The following is a 19,572-nucleotide window of genomic DNA, read 5'->3' as shown; positions in this document are numbered from 1 at the left end:
GTCCATTTGCTCTTCCCCGTTCTTTGTTATCTTTGCTTTCTGGAACCATCTGCCCCAGGCTCATTCAGAGTATTTTCTCCCCCAGACCTGAGATCATCCATTCCTCCAAGGGTGCCAGGATTTTTATTCGATTAGTTGTATTTATACTAAAATACTTTTTCTTTTTCTCTGGAAATATTGACCCCTAATATGTGCATTGTTATACAATATGCCATTAAATAGTTTCAAGTAATAACACCCATATTACCTTTAACAAGTACATTACCAAATGAAGTATAAGATATCTTTATTCTTCCTTGGAGAAAAACTAAGTATTACAAAATTCTCACTGTACAAAAAAAAAAAATACAAAGATAAACTGTTCTTCATCAAAATGTAAAATCTGGGCCAGGCGTGATGGCTCACGCCTGTAATCCCAGCACTTTGGGTGGCTGAGGCGGGCAGATCATCTGAGCTCCAGAGTTCGAGACCAGCCTAGCCAACATGGTAAAGCCCTGTCTCTACTAAATATACAAAATCGGCCAGGAGCAGTGGCTCATGCTTGTAATCCTAGCACTTTAGGTGGCTGAGGCGGGTGGATTGCCTGAGCTCAGGAGTTCGAGACCAGCCTGGGTAACAACAACAACAACAACAAAATTAGCCGGGCATGGCAGCGTGCGCCTATAGTCCCAGCTACTTGGGAGGCTGAGGCAGGAGAATTGGTAGAGCCCGGGAGGCGGAGGTTGCAGTGAGCTGAGATCGCTCCACTGCACTCCAGCCTGGGTGACAGAGGGAGGCTCTGTCTCAAAAAAAAAAAAAAAAAATTTAGCTGGGCATGGTGGTACACACCTGTAATCCCAGCTACTTGGGAGGCTGAGACAGGAGTATCGCTTGAACCCGGGAGGTGGCGGTTCCAGTGAGCCAAGATCATGCTGCTGCACTTCAGCCTGGGTGACAGAGTGAGACCCTGTCTCAAAAAAAGAAAAAAAAAATTAAAACCTTTCTGCTTCAAAGGATGCTTTTGACAAGAAAGTGAAAAGACAGCAGAATCAAATATTTGCAAACTATATATCTGATAGGAAACTTGTGTCCAGATTAAAAGAAAAACTTGTATAACTCAATAATTAAAAGGCAAATAACCCAGTGACAAAGTGAGCAAAAATTATGAATAAACATCTCTCCAAAGAAGATATGCAAATGGCCAGTAAACACATGAAAAGAAACTCAACCTCATTGGCCATGGAAAATGCAAATGAAAGCCACAATGAGATGCCACATCACACCCAGTAGGATGGCTATAGTAAAAAAAGACAGATAATAACAAGTGGTGGGGATGTGGAAAAACTGGAACCCCTTATAGACTGCTGGTGGGAATGTAGAATGGTGCAGCTACTGTGGAAAACAGTTTGGCACTTCCTTCAAAAAGTTAAACATAGAGTTACTGTTTGACCTAGCAATTCCATTCCTAGATATCTACCCAAGAATATTGAATATATATGTCCACACAAAAACTTGTACATGAATGTTGATAGCCGTATTATTCAAATAACCAGAAGGCATAAATAGCCCCAGGATCCATCAACAGATGAATGGATTAACAAAATATGATAGATCCATACATTGGAATATTATACAGCCATAAAAAAGGAATGAAGCCAGGTGCGGTAGCTCACACCTGTAATCCCAGCACTTTGGGAGGCTAAGGCTGGTGAATCACTTGAGCTCAGGAGTTTCTGATCAGCCTGAACAACATGGAGAACCTCCATCTCTACAAAAAATTAAAAAGAAAATTAGCTGGCCATGGTGGCACATGCCTGTAGTACCAGCTACTGGGGAGGCTGAGGTGGAAGGATTGCTTGAACCTGGGAGGCACAGGTTGCAGTGAGCTGATATTGTGTCACTGCACTCCAGCCTGGGTGACAGAGTGAGACCCTGTCTTAAAAAAAAAAAAAAAAAGAAAGAAAAAGAAAACATTCTGCTAAGTGAAAGAAGACAGACAAAAAATGCAACTGAATATGGTTCTGGATGCTTGCTGCTTGCAGAGTCCAATAAACAAGAGCAAGGTCTGGTAGAAAGAAAGTGATTTTAGGCTGGTCCGAGTGCAGTGGTGTTTACAACTCATTGACCACAACCAGTTACAGATTTCTTTCTTCCTTCTCCACTCCCACTGCTTCATTTGACTAGTCAAAAAAAAATTTTTTTTTTAAGAAAATGATTTTATTAACCAAAACTAGTAAAGGGGAAGTGGCCGGATTCCCATCCAAAGCAACCACTTTGATTTTTGTGGGGAAGGCAGGGATTAAAAAAAAAAAAGAAAGAAAAAAGAAAAAAAAATTGATAAGGAGGCTGGGCGCGGTGGCTCACGCCTGTAATCCCAGCACTTTGGGAGGCTGAGGCGGGCGGATCACGAGGTCAGGAGATCGAGACCATCCTGGCTAACACGGTGAAACCCCGTCTCTACTAAAAATACAAAAAAATTAGCCGGGCGAGGTGGCGGGCGCCTGTAGTCCCAGCTACTCGGGAGGCTGAGGCAGGAGAATGGCGTGAACCCCGGGGGGTGGAGCCTGCAGTGAGCCGAGATCGCGCCACTGCACTCCAGCCTGGGTGACAGAGCGAGACTGCTTCTCAAAAAAAAAAAAAAAAAAAAAAAAATTGATAAGGAAGGCATGCAAGAATTGAGCTGTGTCTTGTTCTGGTGGCTAGCTCGGGTCCCAGTCCGCCTGGATCTCAGGCTAGCGTCATCTCAACAATGGCTGGGTTGTTAACTAGCAACCTTGAAGTAATCTGTGGAATTTTGCAGCTGGGTCTCCGGACTTGGTTCATCTATCTCAAGATTAGCCCCTGGAACCTCTAAGAAGGCACATAATTAGACACTAGCACAGAGTTAGATAAATATGAAAGGAATATATACTGTAGGAAAGGGAGGGATGCGGAGTCTATTTTAAGGCTAAGACAGAAGGCTTCTGCAGTTCTCTTCAAGATTATACCTTAAAACCCAAGAGAAAAAAAAAAAGTTTACAGGAGGCTGAGGCAGAAGAATCGCTTGAACGCGGGAGGCAGAGGTTGCTGTGAGCTGAGATCCCGCCATTGCACTCCAGTCTGGGCAACAAGAGTGAAACTCTGTCTCAAAAAAAAAAAAAAATAATAATAATAAATTAACTTAAAAAAAAAAAAAAAAGGCCGGGCGCGGTGGCTCATGCCTGTAATCCCAACACTTTGGGAGACCAAGGCAGGTAGATCACCTGAGGTCAGGAGTTCAAGACCAGCCCGGACAAAATGGTGAAACCCCATCTTTACTAAAAATACAAAAATTAGCCGGGTATGGTAGCAGGCGCTTGTAATCCCAGCTACTTGGGAGGCTGAGGGAGGATAACCGTTTGAACCCAGGGGGCAGCGGTTGCAGTGAGCCGAGATCGTGCCATTGCACTCCATCCTGGGTGACAAGAGCGAGACTCCGTTTCAAAAAAAAAAAAAAAAAAGTTTAAGGCCAGGCGCGGTTGCTCACACCTTAATCCCAGGACTTTGGAAGGCTGAGAAGTTGGCGGATCACTCAAGTCCAGGAGTTTGAGACCAGCCTGGGCAACATGGTGAAACCCCGTCTGTACAAAAAATACAAAAATTAGCCAGGTGTGATGGTGCCCACCTTTGGTCCCTGCTACTGGGGAGGCTGAGGTGGGAGGATCACTTGAACTCAGGAGGTCGAAAAAAAATTTTAAATGCATTTTAAAGTTAAGGTGCCCGGTTACAAAAAGGGAACATATGGCCGGGCGCGGTGGCTCACGCCTGTAATCCCAGCACTTTGGGAGGCCGAGGTGGGCGGATGACGAGGTCAGGAGGTTGAGACCGTCCTGGCTAACAAGTGAAACCCCGTCTCTACTAAAAATACAAAAAATTAGACAGGCATGGTGGCACGTGCCTGTAGTCCCAGCTACTCGGGAGGCTGAGGCAGGAGAATTGCTTGAACCCAGGAGGCGGAGGTTGTAGTAAACCGAGATCAGGCCACTGCACTCCAGCCTGGGCGACAGAGTGAGATTCCGTTTCAAAAAAAACAAAAACAAAAAACATATTCTATACGTCCATTTATATGAAATGTCTAGGATTAGTGGTTGCCAGCGCCTAGGGTGAGGGGTGAGTGGACAGTGACTGCTAATGAGTAGGGGTTTCCTCGTGAGGTGACAAAAATGTTCTAAATTAGGTGGTGGCCATGGATGCACAACTTTGCGAATATACCAAAAACACTAAATCTTACACTTTAAACAGGTGAGTTTTAAAGAGGCTCTGGGAGGAGAACTCCAGGTACTCCGGCCTCGCCCCTCCGTTTGTCTTTTTGGCTGGAGGCTGAGGAGCTTCTGTACCGCCATAAGAATGGCTCCGCCCTCCTCCTCAGCCTGTCCCGCCCCTCTCGCACGCCGGGCGGGCGCCGATTTGCGCTTGCGCAGCGAGGCCGGGTTTACGTAGGCGCGAAGCACCGCCCTGCTGGGGCCCGCCGGGCGGAGGCCGCCAGGGAGTAGGCTGGCTCCATGCGCCTGACGGCTTTCCGCCCCCAGCAGCGCCCGAGATGGATTTTTTTTTTTTGCCAAGCCCCACGGGGGTCTCCGGGCGAGGGGTGCCTGCCGACTCTCCCTGCCAAGCCATCTCCCCACTTGTGGGGTCGCGCGCGGCCGCCCCGGGGGTCTCCCAGCTCGCGGGCTTTCTTCCACTTCCCCTTCCCCTTCCCTTCCCCGGGCTCACGGAAACAGCCGCAGCCCAGCAGCGCAGGAGGGATGGGGCAGACAGAGGCGCTGGCAAACTCTTTCCGTCCAGGGCCGCACGAGAAGTATTTTCTGCTTTGCAGGCCATCGGGTCTCATAAACACTCGGCCCTGCTGTTGTGGCAGTTCAGCGGACATAGACAATCATAACGAACGAGCGCGGCTGTGTGCCAGCAGAACTATTTATGGACACTGAAATTTGAACCCGTGTGATTTTTACATGTTATGAAATAGTCTTTTTTTTCAACCATCTAAAAATATAAAAACCATTTTTAGTGTGTTGTATGTAACAAAAACAGGCAGCATAGTTTGCTGACGCCTGCCTTTGCGGCAGGTTTGGGAAGGGGGCCCTTTTACCCCCAGGGAAGGTTCCGCAGACACAACGAGGCTGAGAGTATTGCTAGGATTTGAGGACTAGGTTCTCTGCATCCACCATCCTCCTCTATCCAACTTGCTGAGAAAGGGCACTCACCACCTGAGGACCACCCTAGTTCATCTGTTTTTTTTGTTTTTGAGACAGGGTCTCACTCTATTGCCTAGGCTGGATTGCAGTGGTGCGATCTCGGCCTCCTGGGCACAAGCGATCCTCCCACCTCAGCCTCCCAAGTAGCTGGGACTACAGGTGTGCACCACCATGCCCGGCTAATTTTTGTTTTTTGTAGAGATGGGGTTTCGCCATGTTGCCCAGGCTGTTCTTGAACTCCTGGGCTCAAGTGATGCTCCCACCTCAGCCTCCCAAAGTGCTGGAATTACAGACGTGAGCCACCGCGCCTGGCCCCTGGTTCATCTTTGCAAACTATCTCATAATCTCGTTTAATTATATTTCAATTAACTTTTTGTAGGGCAACCTAATTTTTTTTTCTTTTGAGACAGGGTCTCACTCTGTCGCCCAGGCTGTAGTGCAGTTGGCACCATCACTGCTCACTGCAGCCCCGACCTCCCAGGCTCAAGGGATCTTCCCACCTCAGCATCAACCCTCTGCCCTGGTAGCTGGGACTGCAGATGCCCACTACCATGCCTGGCCATGTTGCCCAGGCTGGTCTCAAACCTAATTCTTTTAAAATATATTTTATTTTTATTATAGCAAACAGAAAACTTGATGCTTTTGAATCAAAAGTCGGCCTTCTTGCAACTTTCCATTTCTATCACTAGTTACAGCCTCTGTGACAAAGCTGGTTCAAAGAGCCGAGCCCTGAGCTCAACATAGGAGTAGAAGACAGAATGCTGTCCCAGCGTCCCAGCGACTGGCTCAGCCCACTTTACCAGAATTCCCCTCCTCCCAGTTTACCTTGCTAAAGTGCAGATACTCAAGAGCAGGGGTGGCACAGGTGCAACTGACATGTTACACTTGGCATTTGTGGATTTGCAGAGTGAAGTGTGGGGTCAGGATTTAGGCCAGCACTATTCGGTAGAAATATAACCTGAGCCGGCCGGGCGCGGTGGCTCATGCCTGTAATCCCAGCACTTTGGGAAGCTGAGGCGGGCGGATCACGAGGTCAGGAGATCGAGACCATCCTGGCTAACACGATGAAACCCCATCTCTACTAAAAATACAAAAAATTAGCCGGGCGTGGTGGCGGGCGCCTGTAGTCCCAGCTACTCGGGAGGCTGAGGCAGGAGAATGGCATGAACCCGGGAGGTGGAGCTTGCAGTGAGCAGAGATCACACCACTGCACTCCAGCCTGGGCGACAGAGTGAGATTCCATCTCCAAAAAAAAAGAAATATAACCTGAGCCACATGTGTAATTCTAAATTTTCTAGTAGCTACACTTTAAAAAGCAAAAATAGGCCGGGCACCTGTAATCTCAGTACTTTGAGAGGCTGAGGTGGGCAGATCACGAGGTCAGGAGTTCGAGACTAGCCTGGCCAGCATGGTGAAACCTGGTCTCTACTAAAGATAGGAAAAAAAAAAAAAATTAGCTGGATGTGGTGGCATGTGCCTGTAATCCCAGCTACTCGGGAGGCTGAGGCAGGAGAATTGCTTGAACCTGGGAGGTGGAGGTTGCAGTGAGCTGAGATTTCACCACTGCACTCCAGCCTGGGCTACAGGGCGAGACTCCGTCTCCAAAAAAAAAAAAAAGCTTGGTGTGAGGTTCTGCGATGAGGGAGATGGCCACTCAGCTCACAGGTCTGGGAAATCTGGGCTGAGTTAAGGTGTGGGAGAGCAGCTGCAGGAGGTGCCCCACTGCCAGCCAACACAGGCTGCCTACTCGCCCTACCCCCAGGCACACCCAAACTATTGTACTCCTCCTGGGGCAGATTGGAGAGGTGCACAGAATGAGCTAAATTCCACATTTATTGGTCTATGCATGAAGATGTCCCCTGCACCTTAGCGTGTGCCTTACCTAGTCTGTCAGTGAGGCTGCACTGGGCTTGCTGGTGGAAGGGGGCAAGTTGTAAAGTTTTGGAACAGGAGGGCCGGCAATAGAGACCCAAGTGTGCCAGTAGGGCATGTCCCCTGACCTCTCATGTTGGGGAGAGGGGCTAGAAGGGGAAAGGCAAAGTAGCAGAAAATTTCAAGGACCCACAGCTCAAAACAGAGGGGGACTGTAGTTCCTAGGAGAAGCAGGAGCTTCATCATTTCAAGCTTTTAGATGATGAACTTTCTGGACACCTCATTTGGGGGTCGAGAGGCCTTTTTCCTTTTGATTCCCACCATCCCTCCTGCCACCACATGCACTCTGAGCCTCACTCCATGGAGGGGCTTCCGTCAAACTCTCCTGCAGTACCGGAGGGTCCCCCCTGGGGACTGCTCCTTCTGGGAATGTCTGACAGTCACCAGGTAGGAGTAGGAACATCTGGAGGCAGGGACACCCCACTCTTCCCCCTCAAAGATTGGCTTCTCAGAGACAGCTGCGAGGCAGAGGGGTATCTTGAGCATCCATTCCCCCACAGTCAAATACTTGTTTGGGCTGGTTAAGACTCTTCCCCAGGCCCGGCCACACCTGATTCTGGGGGAGCAGTTTGGGCTGGCTGCAGGGGGCGGCATTTCTGTGTGCTTCTGTCCACCTCTGCCCTTTGAGCCGACCCCTCGGGTCCTCCAGTTCCCAAGACAGAGCAGTGAGAGCCTGGCATTCGGAGAGTAAAACTGGGGTGAGCTACACAGGAGCACAGACAAACATCAGTCACCAGAGGTTCTCCAAGGACAAAGGTCACACAGGGTCTCCTGAGAGGAAAACACCAAGGTCCAGATACGGGGCTCTGGCCCACAGCCAGTCAGGGCAGGAATGTGGGACCTGTGGCTCCATGCCAGGAGAAAACTCTCAAGGAAAAAGAAGTTCCACAGAGAGATGATGACAGATACTGTAGGTCAGAAAGACAGCTGGATCAGCTCCAGCCACATTTATTACAAAATAGTGACCGCAGTTCTGGTATAGAAAAGATCCCTGACAGCCCAGTACACCTGCAACAGCCCCCACCCGACAGAGTCCCTCCCTCAAGTGCCTCAGGTGTGGAAGGTCTCAGATTCGAAGGTTCCCTGCCAGGAGGGCGCTGTACCGGGCAGGTGTGAGGGGCAGGTAGGCACCTACAGCCTGGTCCAGAACGTACAGTGGGTCAGACAGGGTGCTGGGGTCGAAGCCCTCATTTGCCATCCGAACTTTCTGCTGTTTGAAGGTCTCTGTGGTGGCCAACGACTCCTGGGGACAGGAGGAAGGGTCAGAGGGATTTGGAGGGAAGGGGACTCTGCCCAGGTGGTTCAGGGGAGTTGCCTGAATTTTGTTAAGGAGCAAGTCTTGGGAAAGGGAGCGTGAGGTCAAGGTTTAGGGGAGGAGGTGACAGGGAGGAGAAAGAGCCAGGCCAGAAGAAGGCAGGGATAAGGAAAGAAGTGGGGTGAAGAGCGCGTGTCTCTGTTTTTTCTCTTCATGGAGTGTATTACGTTGGGGGTCCCTTTGTGGAGTTTGGGAGCCATCAAACTCCCAAGTTGATACATGAGGTGGATATGTGGGGTGAGGATATATGGGGTGAGGGGCCGGCAGGGGAAGTGGCTAGTTACCTGGAGCCTGAGGAATCGGGGCCGGGCATAAGGTGGCAAGTTCTCAGACACATGGGTGTAGAGCTGCATAAGGTCCAAAGAGTGGGGGGGACGCAGAACTAGGGCTGCCATTCCAGCCCTGCCTTCATGCCCTGGCGGGTGTGGGAGACAGAGTAAGCCCCTCCATGGCTGACCACCACGAAGGCCTCGTGCTCCCTGTGCCCAAGTATTACCAATTCGGGGTGGTGGCTGGGTGCCTCCCCCACCTTCCATGCCTAGGCACCTGGCACTGTGACTCCATAGACGTTCACCTCCTGAAGAAAATCCAGGGCCTCGAAGACCTCTGCCACCTCGGTTGTGGCCACATTCTCCCCCTTCCACCTGTCAGAGAGCAGAGATCTGAAACTGGGAGTCAGGGGTCGGGGCCTTATGGGCTTGGTGGGGAGATGAGGTCAGAGGTCAGTGTCACAGGGATGAAATGGTGAGATCTGAGAATGAGAGATTAGCTGAGGACCCAGGTTGAGGTGGCAGATTAGAGAGTTGAGGTTCAGAAGCTTTGGGTCACAGAGATCAGATGTCCAGGACGAAGAACTAGTTATGGACAGATACCTGAAGGTGTCTCCAGTACGATCATGGAAGCGGAGAAAACCTTGGTCATCGCAGACCAGCAGGTCCCCAGTGTTGAAGAAAACATCCCCAGGCCGGAAGACATCCTTTAGCAACTTCCCCTGGGCCAGCTCTGGCCCGCCAGCATAGCCCAGGAATGGGGACTGCTGGCTTACCGGGGCCACCAGCAGCCCTGGCTCACCTGGTAGAGTCACAAGGGTCAGGAGTGCTGTCACCTTTCCCAGAGCCTCCTGCCCCCATCCACCCCAGTCTCCAATTCCAGTCCTCCTGTGCCAGCTTCAGCACCCCGCCCACCCCACCAGAACACCACCAACCTGGAGATGTGGCCATACAGTGCCCCCGGGGGTCCCGAATCGGCTCTCCTGTGGTGACATCATAGCGAATCAAGGAGAAGGGGAAGATATGCTGGGGAAAGGGAGACCTGGGTACTGGATCATTGCAGTCACATGAGCCCCCTCTCCTGCCAGCCCTCTGCTGTTCCACGGGTTTTCAGTTTCCTCTCTGCCCCTCACCTTGTAAAGCCAGGAAGCACGCCCTACAGCGCCTCGCTGTCCTGTGTAGTTGATGGTGGCCACGTTGCCCTCTGTCAGTCCATATGTCTCCAGCACCTGCAGGGGCCCGAAGCGCCGCACAAAACGCTCCCAGGTATCTGGGCGCAGCCCGCTGCCCACTGCCAGCCGGACCTTATGGCCACGTTCTGCCTTGCTCTGAGATGAGTGGGAGAGGGACCGGAGCTTCAGCACCAAGATGCCTGCTCCCTGAAGTGAATTCCTGTTCCCCATTCCCCAGAACCCCCTCCTACTGTGACCTCCTTCAGAGGCTGTAAGCATCAGATGGCCTAGGCCATCTCTGGCTCCTTATCTTACACTGCCATTTTCTTCTTGCTCCTTCTCCTTCCAACTCCCTGTCTCCTGTCAACTGTCCTGCTCCCTGTGAGCTAGCCCTGTGTCAGCAGCTCTGCCCAGGATCTGTGCCCACGCACCGGGGGCTGGTTGACAAGGTATCGGCACAACTCCCCAATGTACTGGAACACCGTCACCCTGTGCTGCTGGCAATCTTCCCAGAACTGACCAGCCGAGAACTTGGACTTCAGCACCACTGTGGCCCCTGCCAGAAGTGGGCAGGGGGGAAGAAGGAAGGAGGTAAGATTAGGAGCAGAGTGGGGAGCCCAAGCCCCTCTTTCCAGACCCCAGCCATCACCGTAGTCTTTCCCTGGGAAGGGCCCACTGTGGGAGTCACACCGTCAGGAAGCTGTGCTGGCCCTCTTTCCCCTCCCCCGGCCCCTGTCCCCAGCCTTGGAAGAGGTGAATGCCCTTTCCCTACTTCCCAGCCCCAAAGATCCCATCCTCCACACTCTCACCTCCTTGTCTCTCTCCCTCTTCTCTATTTGCCTGTTCCTGGACTGACATAGTCCTTCCCTGCCTTTGACCCTGCAGCCTGGAGTTATGTGGCTGTATGGCCCCTCACCGTTCCTCAGTCTGTGGGTCTAGGCAGGTGATATTGCCCCATTGTACAGAGCTCCTGGTGAGTAGGGCTCTGCCCCATCTGTCCTCTAGATTATCTACCCTGGAGGACTCACACCATAGTATGTGCTTAATAAGTGTCTGCTGGATGAATTAATGAAGGTGGGGTTGGGGAGACTGACCAATGCCCATGCAGCCCACAATGCCCAGCAGGGAGCCGGACATGTGGTAGAGTGGGAGGGCGAGGTAGATCACATCTTCCTGGTGGACACCACACAGCTGGTAGAAGCCCTGGCATTGCAGGATCTTCAGATGACTGATCCGAGCAGCCTTGGGGAGGCCTGCAGGGTGGCAGTTATGGGGTGATCAGGGGAAGGGCAGACTCCAGGATCTACCTATCTGTTTGCACCCCGGCTGGGTTTCCCACAGAAAGAGGCGGAGGCAGGACAGAAGCTGAGGATAGAGACCAGGCTGTCCTGGAAATATGGGTGGTCTGGGGGAGGTGGAGAAATGAGTAGGAGGTGAGGAGACTGGGGAGTGAAATGATGGGGAGAAAAAGGAAGTGCCAATGAAATCAGCATCCTCTCTGGGGGCTTTGAAGGAGTGGTCTGGGAGCTGAGGAGGTCCCAGTTTCTGTTCCCAGACCCCTGCCTTCCTCTGCCTTAGTTTCGGGGAGCTAAGTATGGTGCCCGGCCCTCACCCGTGGTGCCAGAGGTGAAGATGTACAGGCAAGTGTCTGTTATGCTCTGGGGGGAAGAGAGGTATCCTGGCACTGGCCCATCCACTTCAGCGGACACTTCAGCCACCAAATCGCTAATTCCAGCAGGGTGGGTTCCTGGGCCCGCAGCCCACAGGTGGAGCCCCATGGCTCTCAGGGCGGGCAGGTCCGGCTCCAGGGACTCCAGAAACTCTAGAAGGGTGAGAAAGCACAACGCCGGGGCCCTGGCTCTACCTAGAAGAGCCTATGACCCATGTCCCCTCCCCATCCCAGCCGACACTGCTCTTGAGTAAGGGTGAAGGGTACGGACATTCCATCTTGGGTCTGAGGCCTGGATCCTTGGGGATCCTTGGGGCACCAAAGATTCAGCCTCATCCCTTCTCAAACCCGGAGACTCCTACCTCCACTCACTTTCGAACCCCAAGGGATAGTCGTCTTCTTCCCAGGCCCAGGGATGAGACCAAGCCTTTCTGCGGTCCCCGACACGCCCCCTTCTGTGGCTGGCCCCGCCTTAGTCAGTTCGGAGCTCCAGCCTTACCTGGCGCCAGCACCAGCGCGCGCGCGCCGCAGCTGCGGAGGCAGTGCAGCAGGGGGCCCCGGCGCAGGGCGGTGGGCACAAAGGCCGTGCGCAGGCCGGCCTTGGCCAGCCCGAACCAGAGCCACAGAAACTCTGGGCCAGCGGGGAGGAGCAGCGCCACAGTTGCTCCAGGTGCCAGAGGGGCGGTGGCTCCTCCACCTCTGGCCGCACCGTCCCCTCCTGCAAGCTCCACGCCGCTTCCGGCCGCTACATCTCCGGTGCCTGGCGCTGCCCGCTCGCCTTCTCCAGCGCTCCCCTCGCCGCTGTCGCCGCCGTCGGGTCCCCCGTCCCAGCCTAGCGCACGTAGGAAGGCGCGTGCAGCCCTGTTACTCTCGCGCTCCGCCTCCGAGTAGCTAAAGCGCCGCGAGCCGTGAATGAGAAAGGTGTGCGCGGGGCGCTGCTGGGCCAGTTCCGCGAGGCGCCAGGCCAGGCTGCAGCCCCCCTCGGGACCTTCCGGGTCGGCGGCAGCCGCGGCCAGGGCGCGAGCTCGAAGAGCCCTTTTGCAGCACAGGGCTCGCACCGCAAAGGCCAAGTCCGCCGGGAGCCAGCGCAACTGCGGCCAGAGGTGTAGCTTCAGCAGCAGCAGCGGTACCAACAGCAGCAGGGGCAGCAGCAGGAGGGCAGCCATGGAGCCCGCTTCCTCCGTCGGCACCGTCTGGTTCCAGCCGCTCGCAAACATCCCTGATCCTCCCGAAAACCTAGGGCCACTCGTTCTAGCTGAGACCTCTCCTTCCCGGGAGCGCGCGTGCGCTGGCACACGCCCCTTCCCACCCAGGCCCCCACCACTCCCCACGGGCGGAGAGCAGAAACCCGGGAGGAGTGCGGGTGTGGGGCGGCCCCGGACTCCCAGCCCTCCCCCCACAGCCTACGCTCCGCCCTAGGCGCGCTCCCTCCCGGACTGTTCGCAGCTCGCACCCTACCAGGTCCAGGGCGGTGCTCGCGCCTTCCCTCAGTCCCAGGGTTATGTCTGTCTTCTAAGTTCTTTCTCGGCTTGGGCGGTTTAGGCATCTGGCTAAGCCCTAGAGTCCAGGCCTAAGAGCCAGGGCGTTTGGATCGCAGTCCATCTTCCCCTCAATATTTCTCATTTTCCCGTGAAGGGAAGGTACCATTGCTCTCTCCCAAAAGAATCAACTTGGCCCCTGGCCCATTTGGTTCTGGCAAGTCCCGGCACGATAGGCAGACCCATCCCCTTCTGCCAGCCGCAACCCCAGGGGATGGGTGGCGGCTGAGAGTTAAATAGGGGAAAGGTGGAAACCCAGACTGCCAGATTTCTGAGGGGTCACGACAGACGCCCCTCCCTTTGGGCAAGGGTACAATAATTGGGGCCAGCCAGCAAATGCTCTCCATCCTGGTTTTAATTGGGACAGAGGAAACTGGGGAAGGAGAGAGGAAGAAAAAAGGGGCCTCCAGTGGTTTAGACTTTCAAAGGAAGCAACAGCAGTGATGAGGGAGAGGAGAACCTGGATTCTGTAAAAAGACAAATTTTCAGGGTGAAGAGGAGCAGCTCTGTGCAGTTCGCCCAAACTTCACTCCTCAGTCCACCTCCATTCTCCCTGGACAGCAGGGGAACAACAGCATAGCCAAGGAACTCTCCTCTGCTGGTTCACATGGCCCAGCAAGTGGCCACACTGTGGAAGGAAGAGCATCTCTGTCCCTCCCTGGTATCCAAACTTTATCTCCAGGTACAGTTGTCCCTGGAGACCAAGCTGGAACATCCATCCCCTGTCAAGCAGCGAGTCCTCCGGCCGTTCTTTGTAGGCACACAAACTTCAACTGGAGGATGACAGACCTTTTGGAAACCTCTTGTTTCTTGAGAAATGAGTAAGGACAGGCCTCATCCTACAGGGGATGGTTCTGCATAGATAGGTCAGTGCCTGGCTCCCACCTCCAGTGGCAGCAGGAAGGATGGATAGGAGCCAAAGCCAAGTCCCTTCTGCTCTAGACAAAAGTGGGGGCAGAACAGGAAGGGAAAGGGGGATGTTCTGCGGTTACAAGTAGGGGTGCCAATCAAATCAAGACCAAGCTATACATGCACAGGGCAAATGCCAGCAGACACTCCAGCACAAAAGACATTCTGGCTTGTTTTATTGTCATTTAAAAACAACTTTTAAGACACGATTATCTCTGCCAAAAAAAGAAAAAAAACCAGACTCAAGGAAATGGGATCATTTGACAATTCTGTGAAACTTGCCTCTGGGACTCCCTGGGCTCTGGTGTAGATTGAGGTGCCAACCTCAGGCCAACCTAAGCCTCCAGGGCACACCACATGGGGCTGTGGCCACCCTTTCAGACTCCTTTCTGAATGCTTGTGGCATCTGCCCCATGATTAGGAATGGACACGCTGACCACGTCATAGATGCCCATTTCACACTGGCATGTGGATACTGACTATAAAACGCCCCTTCAGAACAAACCAAGACCCGAAGGGGAAGCGGGAAGGGACACCCACACACTGAGTCTCTGCTCTCATCCTAGCTTCTCTGGCCAGCTGCCCCTTTGTCATTTCCCTTCTCTGTTGAAATGGCTCTTTGGGAGACTGGGGGAGATTGAGGAAGGGGCCGGGGGCTGAGGACTTCCACTATGGTCTGATTTTACAGAGCCTCTGGCTTCTGTCAGATCCCAAATATCACTGGGAACAGCAGTGTGAGGGGCTGGAGGCCCCAGGAGGAGGGAAAGGGCTAGGGGCTGCATGGCAGCTTCTCAAACTCAGCCAGAGGAGAAAGCTCCTCCTTCCACCAGGGGAGCTTGGGGATGCAGCAAGGGTGTTTCCCCTGCAATCTCCTCAGCCTCTATTAACCTTTGAATCACCAAGAAGGAGAGGGCAGTCCAGCTGGGGGTAGGATGGGGAATGCAGGGCCTCAGTCACTGTCAGAGCCCACTGCAGAGGACCCTTTTCGTTTCCGCTTGGTAGGCTTGGGTTTCGTGTCTTCCTCCTCCTGGAAGAGATGGGAGGGGAAATGGGAAGTTACCAGCCTGGGCAGCTGCTGGCGCCACTCCACCTGCACCCAGTGCTCCTTTTCCCCCTGTGCACTGGCTGGGCTCTCACTGAAGCACTGCTGGAGCCCGACTCTTCTTCGGCATTGGGGGGCTGTGTGGCATTCTTTCGACTTCGAGGGCTGGACAGAGCTGCTTTTCGCCGGCTCTTGGGTGGCTTGGTGGAAGAGTCCTCATATTCCTCCGCCAGGGAGAAGAGATCACTGAACCTAAGGAAAAGGAGCGGCAGCTCTGAGTGGGAGGCTGCTGCTCCTATGGCACCTCCCATCCTCTTCTCTGCCCCCAGGCCTAGGCTTCTTTTTCTTCAACTCTGGACCCTAAGGTCTTGCTGGCCATTACATTTATGTCCCTAGCAGGCTTCCTCTCCCTTAGGCTTTTCCCCTACTACTTTCCAAGGCCCAAAGTGGCAGGAGCCTCACTTCATCTTGTGGGCTTCGTCACAGCTCGCCTGGACATGCTGCAGCGCCTGGAGAATTGGGGTCTGGCTAAAAACTAGAAGAAGAAAAGGGAGAGCAGGGAAGGAAAAACAATCAGATGTCTGGGAGCTTATTAAACAGCACCCACAGGTTGTTTTATCCCGAGTGTGGGTTGTGGCCCCGGGTGTCCTGCCCCTGCCCCCAGCCTGGCTCCAGGCGTAGTCTGGGCCAGGGCAGCACTGTCTACACTGGACACCGAGGGTGGAAGGCATACAGTTCTGCTTGGTGTTGGTCAGGTTGAGCCGCAGGTTGTCCAAGTGCTCCAGGATTTGCTCCAGAGTCAGCTGGGCCAGCTTGCTGCTAGAGCTCCTCAGGCTGTGCAGGAATCACCAGAGCCAGAGTCTGAGTGTGGGGGGGTTCCAGAGTGCGAGACACCCTCCACCCGCCAGGGCCCCCTTAAGACAGAGGCAGCCTACATGGGGAACAGGATAGGCAGCCTGGGAGGGCTGGGGTTGGGTGAGAAAGGTGTGCCTAGAACAGGGGATCCTGGCCACAGGGGCACTGGAAGATGGGGAGAAAGGGCCACAGTGGTCTCACATGCCATGTGGCTTTGGACCACTAGATGTCGCCCACAAACCAGGCTGGGACAGCACTGGCCCCCACCACCACCACCACCAACCACCACCACCACCACCACCGGACAGCAATCACTGCAGACTGCCATGGCCTGGAGGGTAGACAGGGACCGTGTCCCACCTCTGTCTCTTGCGAGGCAGGCTGTTGTTCTTGATGAGCAGGGACTTGATGTGCTCGGCCAGCAGCTCATCATGTTTCATGCACCAGTGCCGCAGGATGCTGGTGGTGAACTGGTCGTCAGGATGGCAGGGCCGGCTCAGCACCATCTTCACCATCTCCTCGCTGGGCCTGGGGGAGGAAGGGGGCACTGGGTGCTCCTTGCACAGTGGCCACAGGGCATGCTGGGTCTCTCCCACTTATTTCCCAAGCCCCAGCCTCCCCACCCACCCACTACTCTCACATCCCTCTCCCTCTTCTCCTTAGGCCAAGGAATGCCTGGTTTCATCCTCTGTGGAAGCCAGGAGAGAAGTGAGATTCTTCACTTGCTGTGGTAGGAGAAGGCGTGTGCGTGTGTGTGTTGGGAAGGAGGACCCTCAGTTCTCCTCCTCCTCCCCTAGAACAGTCAGGGAGTGGGCCTGGGAGGCAGAAGCACAAGCATGTGGCATGCAGATGCTCCCCTACCCCTACTCTGCTAAAGCTGTGGGCCAACCTGGCTTCCAGCTGGAGGAAGGGGGCAAGAGAGGGTTGTGAAGTGACAGCCCCACACAGCCTCCAAGCTTCCCACTTCCTCTAGGACACTCTGTACCATTTCTAGTCTCTCAGGCAAGAGAGCAGAAAGGGTGGAAGGAAGGCAGAAAGGTAGAAAGGATAAGATACACAGCTGCTGCCCCGTTTATCAGGGGATGTTGCTAAAGGGCTTTGCGGGAAGAGGGGGCTGCCACCCTCTCCCTCTCTGCCCCACCCTGTCAAGGCACAGTAGGTCCAGCTGGCTCTGCTCTGCACAGGGTGAGGGAGAGGATGGTGCGTGACCCCTCTACCCTGACCCTCCCTCCTCTTGGATTAGCTGTGTGGTGGCCAGCAGGAGCATGGGGTGGTGGGGGTGGGGAGCAGGAGCCACCAGGGATTAGAACTGCTGTGGCAGCAGGAAACAGGGATGTCCGGTCCCCACCTCCCCACCTCCAAGGGCAGCTCCTGGTGGGCAGGGGGGTAAAGTCGAGAGGAAGCCCAGATCCCAGGGGAGCTGCTCATTTGTAAGTCACGTTGGGGGAAGGACAGAATAAGCAGATGTTAACGACAGGAAAAAATATGGCAATAAGGAGCAGGACAGAAGCCCTTTAGACCACAGCAGCTCTTGGGATGTTAAAACTGAGGGCTAAAGAGCCCCAGAGGTGGAACTCACTTTTCTCTTCGGAGTTGAAGCAGTAGGCAGGACAGGGCCTCTGGGTGCTCTGTGAGGGAAGGGCAGAGGCTGTTCAGGGGGAAGGTATGATTCCAGGATGGAATCTGGGGACCTCTCTCATCCCCCAAAAGCCACTGGAGGAAATAAGGACAGTCTTTGATGAGGAGCCAGGAAGAATCCCCTACCCCACTCCTATCAGTCCCTGAGCCACCTGAGCCCCAGCCCAGAGCCTGGCTCATGGTAGGCCCACAGGACTCACCTAAAGAACAAAAGTGGCTGACAGAGAGCCTGCCCGTCTGCACTGTGGTGGGAAGGAGGACAATGGATCTGGGCTCATCCTAGAAGCCTAGAGGCCTCAGCCTTGCCCTAACTGTATAGGAAGTGTCATATCTGATGTGCTCCCTACCCAAAAGCCTACTCACCCTTGTATTTGAGGTGCTGCAGGATAGGGATTATGGTCTCCAGGGGAATATTGTGGGCCAGAAAGAGCTGCCAGGCACAATACTGCTCAAAGGTCTCCCAGTCTAGGCTCTGAACTGGAAGAGACAAAAGAAACATCTCTCTCAAGAACACACACACACATACATCCCTAATCCACTGACTACCAGCACCCCAAGCAGGGATGTTACAGAGGTAGGACAGATCCAGAAAGACACTGCCCCAGACCGTACCACGGTGGAGTACAGTTCTGTCCCCTTAACTTCGCAGCCCCAGAACCAGCTTTCCTGATAGTGTAAAATACACAGGACTGACACCCTGCCCTCCTCTCCTCTCCCAGACACCTAAAGATTTGATCACTTACTGAGTATGTTGAGAACTGAATCTTTTCGAAACATAACCAGGTTACCCATCATCACGTGGCAGACCAGCTCCTGGAGCTAAGGAGGTGGAGGAAGGAGGCAGAACCCATCAGCTCTGAAAGGGGCCAGGAAGCTAGTATGGAGGGGGACGCAGGAGGGCTCATAAGGGAAAAAAAAAATTAGAGGAAGTGAAGGCCCAGTTTAAAGGAATGGGAAGGAGATGGCACACAATGAATGCTGCCATCTCTGAAGGATGAAGGGGCTGATAAAGTAGCCACAGGCCTGAGTGGGAACCTTAGGACTATTTTGGGCAAAAATAGTTACAGCCTTGGTCTAAGCCTGAGGAGGAAAGGACCCTGAGAGGTGGGCTCTGGATGTAGGTTGGGCAGGGTAAAGACAAAAGGAGGAGGATTCTTGGGTGCTAAGCTTCCTCTTTTATGAATGGGAACTAAGTGGAGAGGAGGAGAAATAGGATCCCAGTGCAGGCCTCAGAAGGACCCGAGCAAAGCTACAGCCTCTTGGGGACCTACGCATGGTAAAAAGGTCAAGTAGAAATGGTCTGACCATTTTCATTCCGAGCCAAAGGAAAGGCCAGTTGAGAGCTAAAATCACAACCCCCTCAGCTTTTGCTGTGGAACAGGAGTGCCCAAAGAATATGGAGAATAAGGGGAACTCCAGGCAGGATTGGCCTAACCTCAGCCTGCCTTGCGTGGGCTCCACTTTTCCTTCCCAGGCCCCATGGCTGAAAGTGCACACCACTGTAGCCAGGAGGGAGGGTGCCTGGGAGGCATGGGCTCCCTGTCTGCAGGCCTGGAGGGACAGCAGAGGCCTTATTTCCCTAATGCTGCCTCCAAGATCTTTCTGGGGAGGTCGGGGCTCAATGTTCACCTGTGCAGAGTCAATAACAGCCACGATCATGTTCAGCAGCTCTCCGCTCCTCAAGGTTTCATCTGGAAACTAAATGGAAAAAGAGAAGGGAAGAGTCCTGGGTGGGCTCCTCAGCTTTCATCCCATAGCCCACTCTCCTTCCTTATTACATCTCAAGGTTTGACTGGGTCAGCCAGACACAGGCCCTAAAATAAACCCCTAAACAGAGATCCAACAGCTATGATGCTGGAAGACTTCAAGAACTTGAAGACCCCAAGTTTTGTTATTTATGTGTGCACACCATCAGGGGTGTGGGTTTTCTCTGATAGTTCCCAAAGCGTGTGTGTACAGAAAGGAATGGGAAACTACTAGAGATAAAGCCACAACTGAGAGGACTGGCCATGGTGGCTGATTGTGTGTGGGAGCAGTGGTA

The 19,572-nt window shown here is 53.6% G+C and overlaps 2 protein-coding genes across 5 annotated transcripts in view; both read right to left on the bottom strand.

Moving 5' to 3' along the window:
• Nucleotides 1-8,033: 8,033 nt before the first annotated feature.
• On the bottom strand, nt 8,034-14,021 carry SLC27A3 (solute carrier family 27 member 3). Of its 3 annotated transcripts, none has more exons than XM_063626469.1 (10): nt 12,049-14,021; nt 11,493-11,702; nt 10,975-11,133; nt 10,312-10,436; nt 9,842-10,036; nt 9,644-9,734; nt 9,312-9,510; nt 8,986-9,083; nt 8,724-8,854; nt 8,034-8,367 (listed from the first exon to the last, which is right to left on the bottom strand). In XM_063626469.1, exons 1-10 carry the CDS (start codon nt 12,764-12,766, stop codon nt 8,191-8,193), a joined length of 2,103 nt encoding a protein of 700 aa, XP_063482539.1. In that variant the 5' UTR covers nt 12,767-14,021; the 3' UTR covers nt 8,034-8,190. The 3 variants fall into 3 exon arrangements, with proteins under 3 accessions (XP_063482539.1, XP_063482540.1, XP_063482541.1); XM_063626470.1 differs by having other exon boundaries at nt 8,034-8,262; XM_063626471.1 differs by lacking the exon at nt 8,034-8,367 and having other exon boundaries at nt 8,723-8,854; nt 8,936-9,083.
• Nucleotides 14,022-14,155: 134 nt separating this feature from the next.
• Nucleotides 14,156-19,572, bottom strand: part of INTS3 (integrator complex subunit 3) — a 49,664-nt gene continuing 44,247 nt past the window's right edge. Inside the window, exons 22-30 of one of the 2 annotated variants that reach the window (XM_063626454.1) lie at nt 19,161-19,229; nt 18,275-18,350; nt 17,895-18,008; nt 17,473-17,521; nt 16,254-16,421; nt 15,772-15,872; nt 15,501-15,573; nt 15,134-15,290; nt 14,156-15,023 (exon numbers count right to left, since the gene is read on the bottom strand). In XM_063626454.1, coding sequence (XP_063482524.1) covers nt 14,946-15,023; nt 15,134-15,290; nt 15,501-15,573; nt 15,772-15,872; nt 16,254-16,421; nt 17,473-17,521; nt 17,895-18,008; nt 18,275-18,350; nt 19,161-19,229 — 885 coding nt within the window. In that variant the 3' untranslated portion in view covers nt 14,156-14,945. Of the gene's footprint in view, nt 15,024-15,133; nt 15,291-15,500; nt 15,873-16,253; nt 16,422-17,472; nt 17,522-17,894; nt 18,009-18,274; nt 18,351-19,160; nt 19,230-19,572 lie in introns of both variants that reach the window. The other variant, XM_063626453.1, reaches the window with a different exon arrangement.

Source organism: Symphalangus syndactylus, chromosome 12 (assembly GCF_028878055.3).
Source record: "Symphalangus syndactylus isolate Jambi chromosome 12, NHGRI_mSymSyn1-v2.1_pri, whole genome shotgun sequence".
Taxonomy (NCBI): Eukaryota; Metazoa; Chordata; class Mammalia; order Primates; family Hylobatidae; genus Symphalangus; species Symphalangus syndactylus.
The sequence above is the reverse complement of the archived record's forward strand: the minus strand, read 5'-3'. Positions and strand labels throughout refer to the sequence as shown.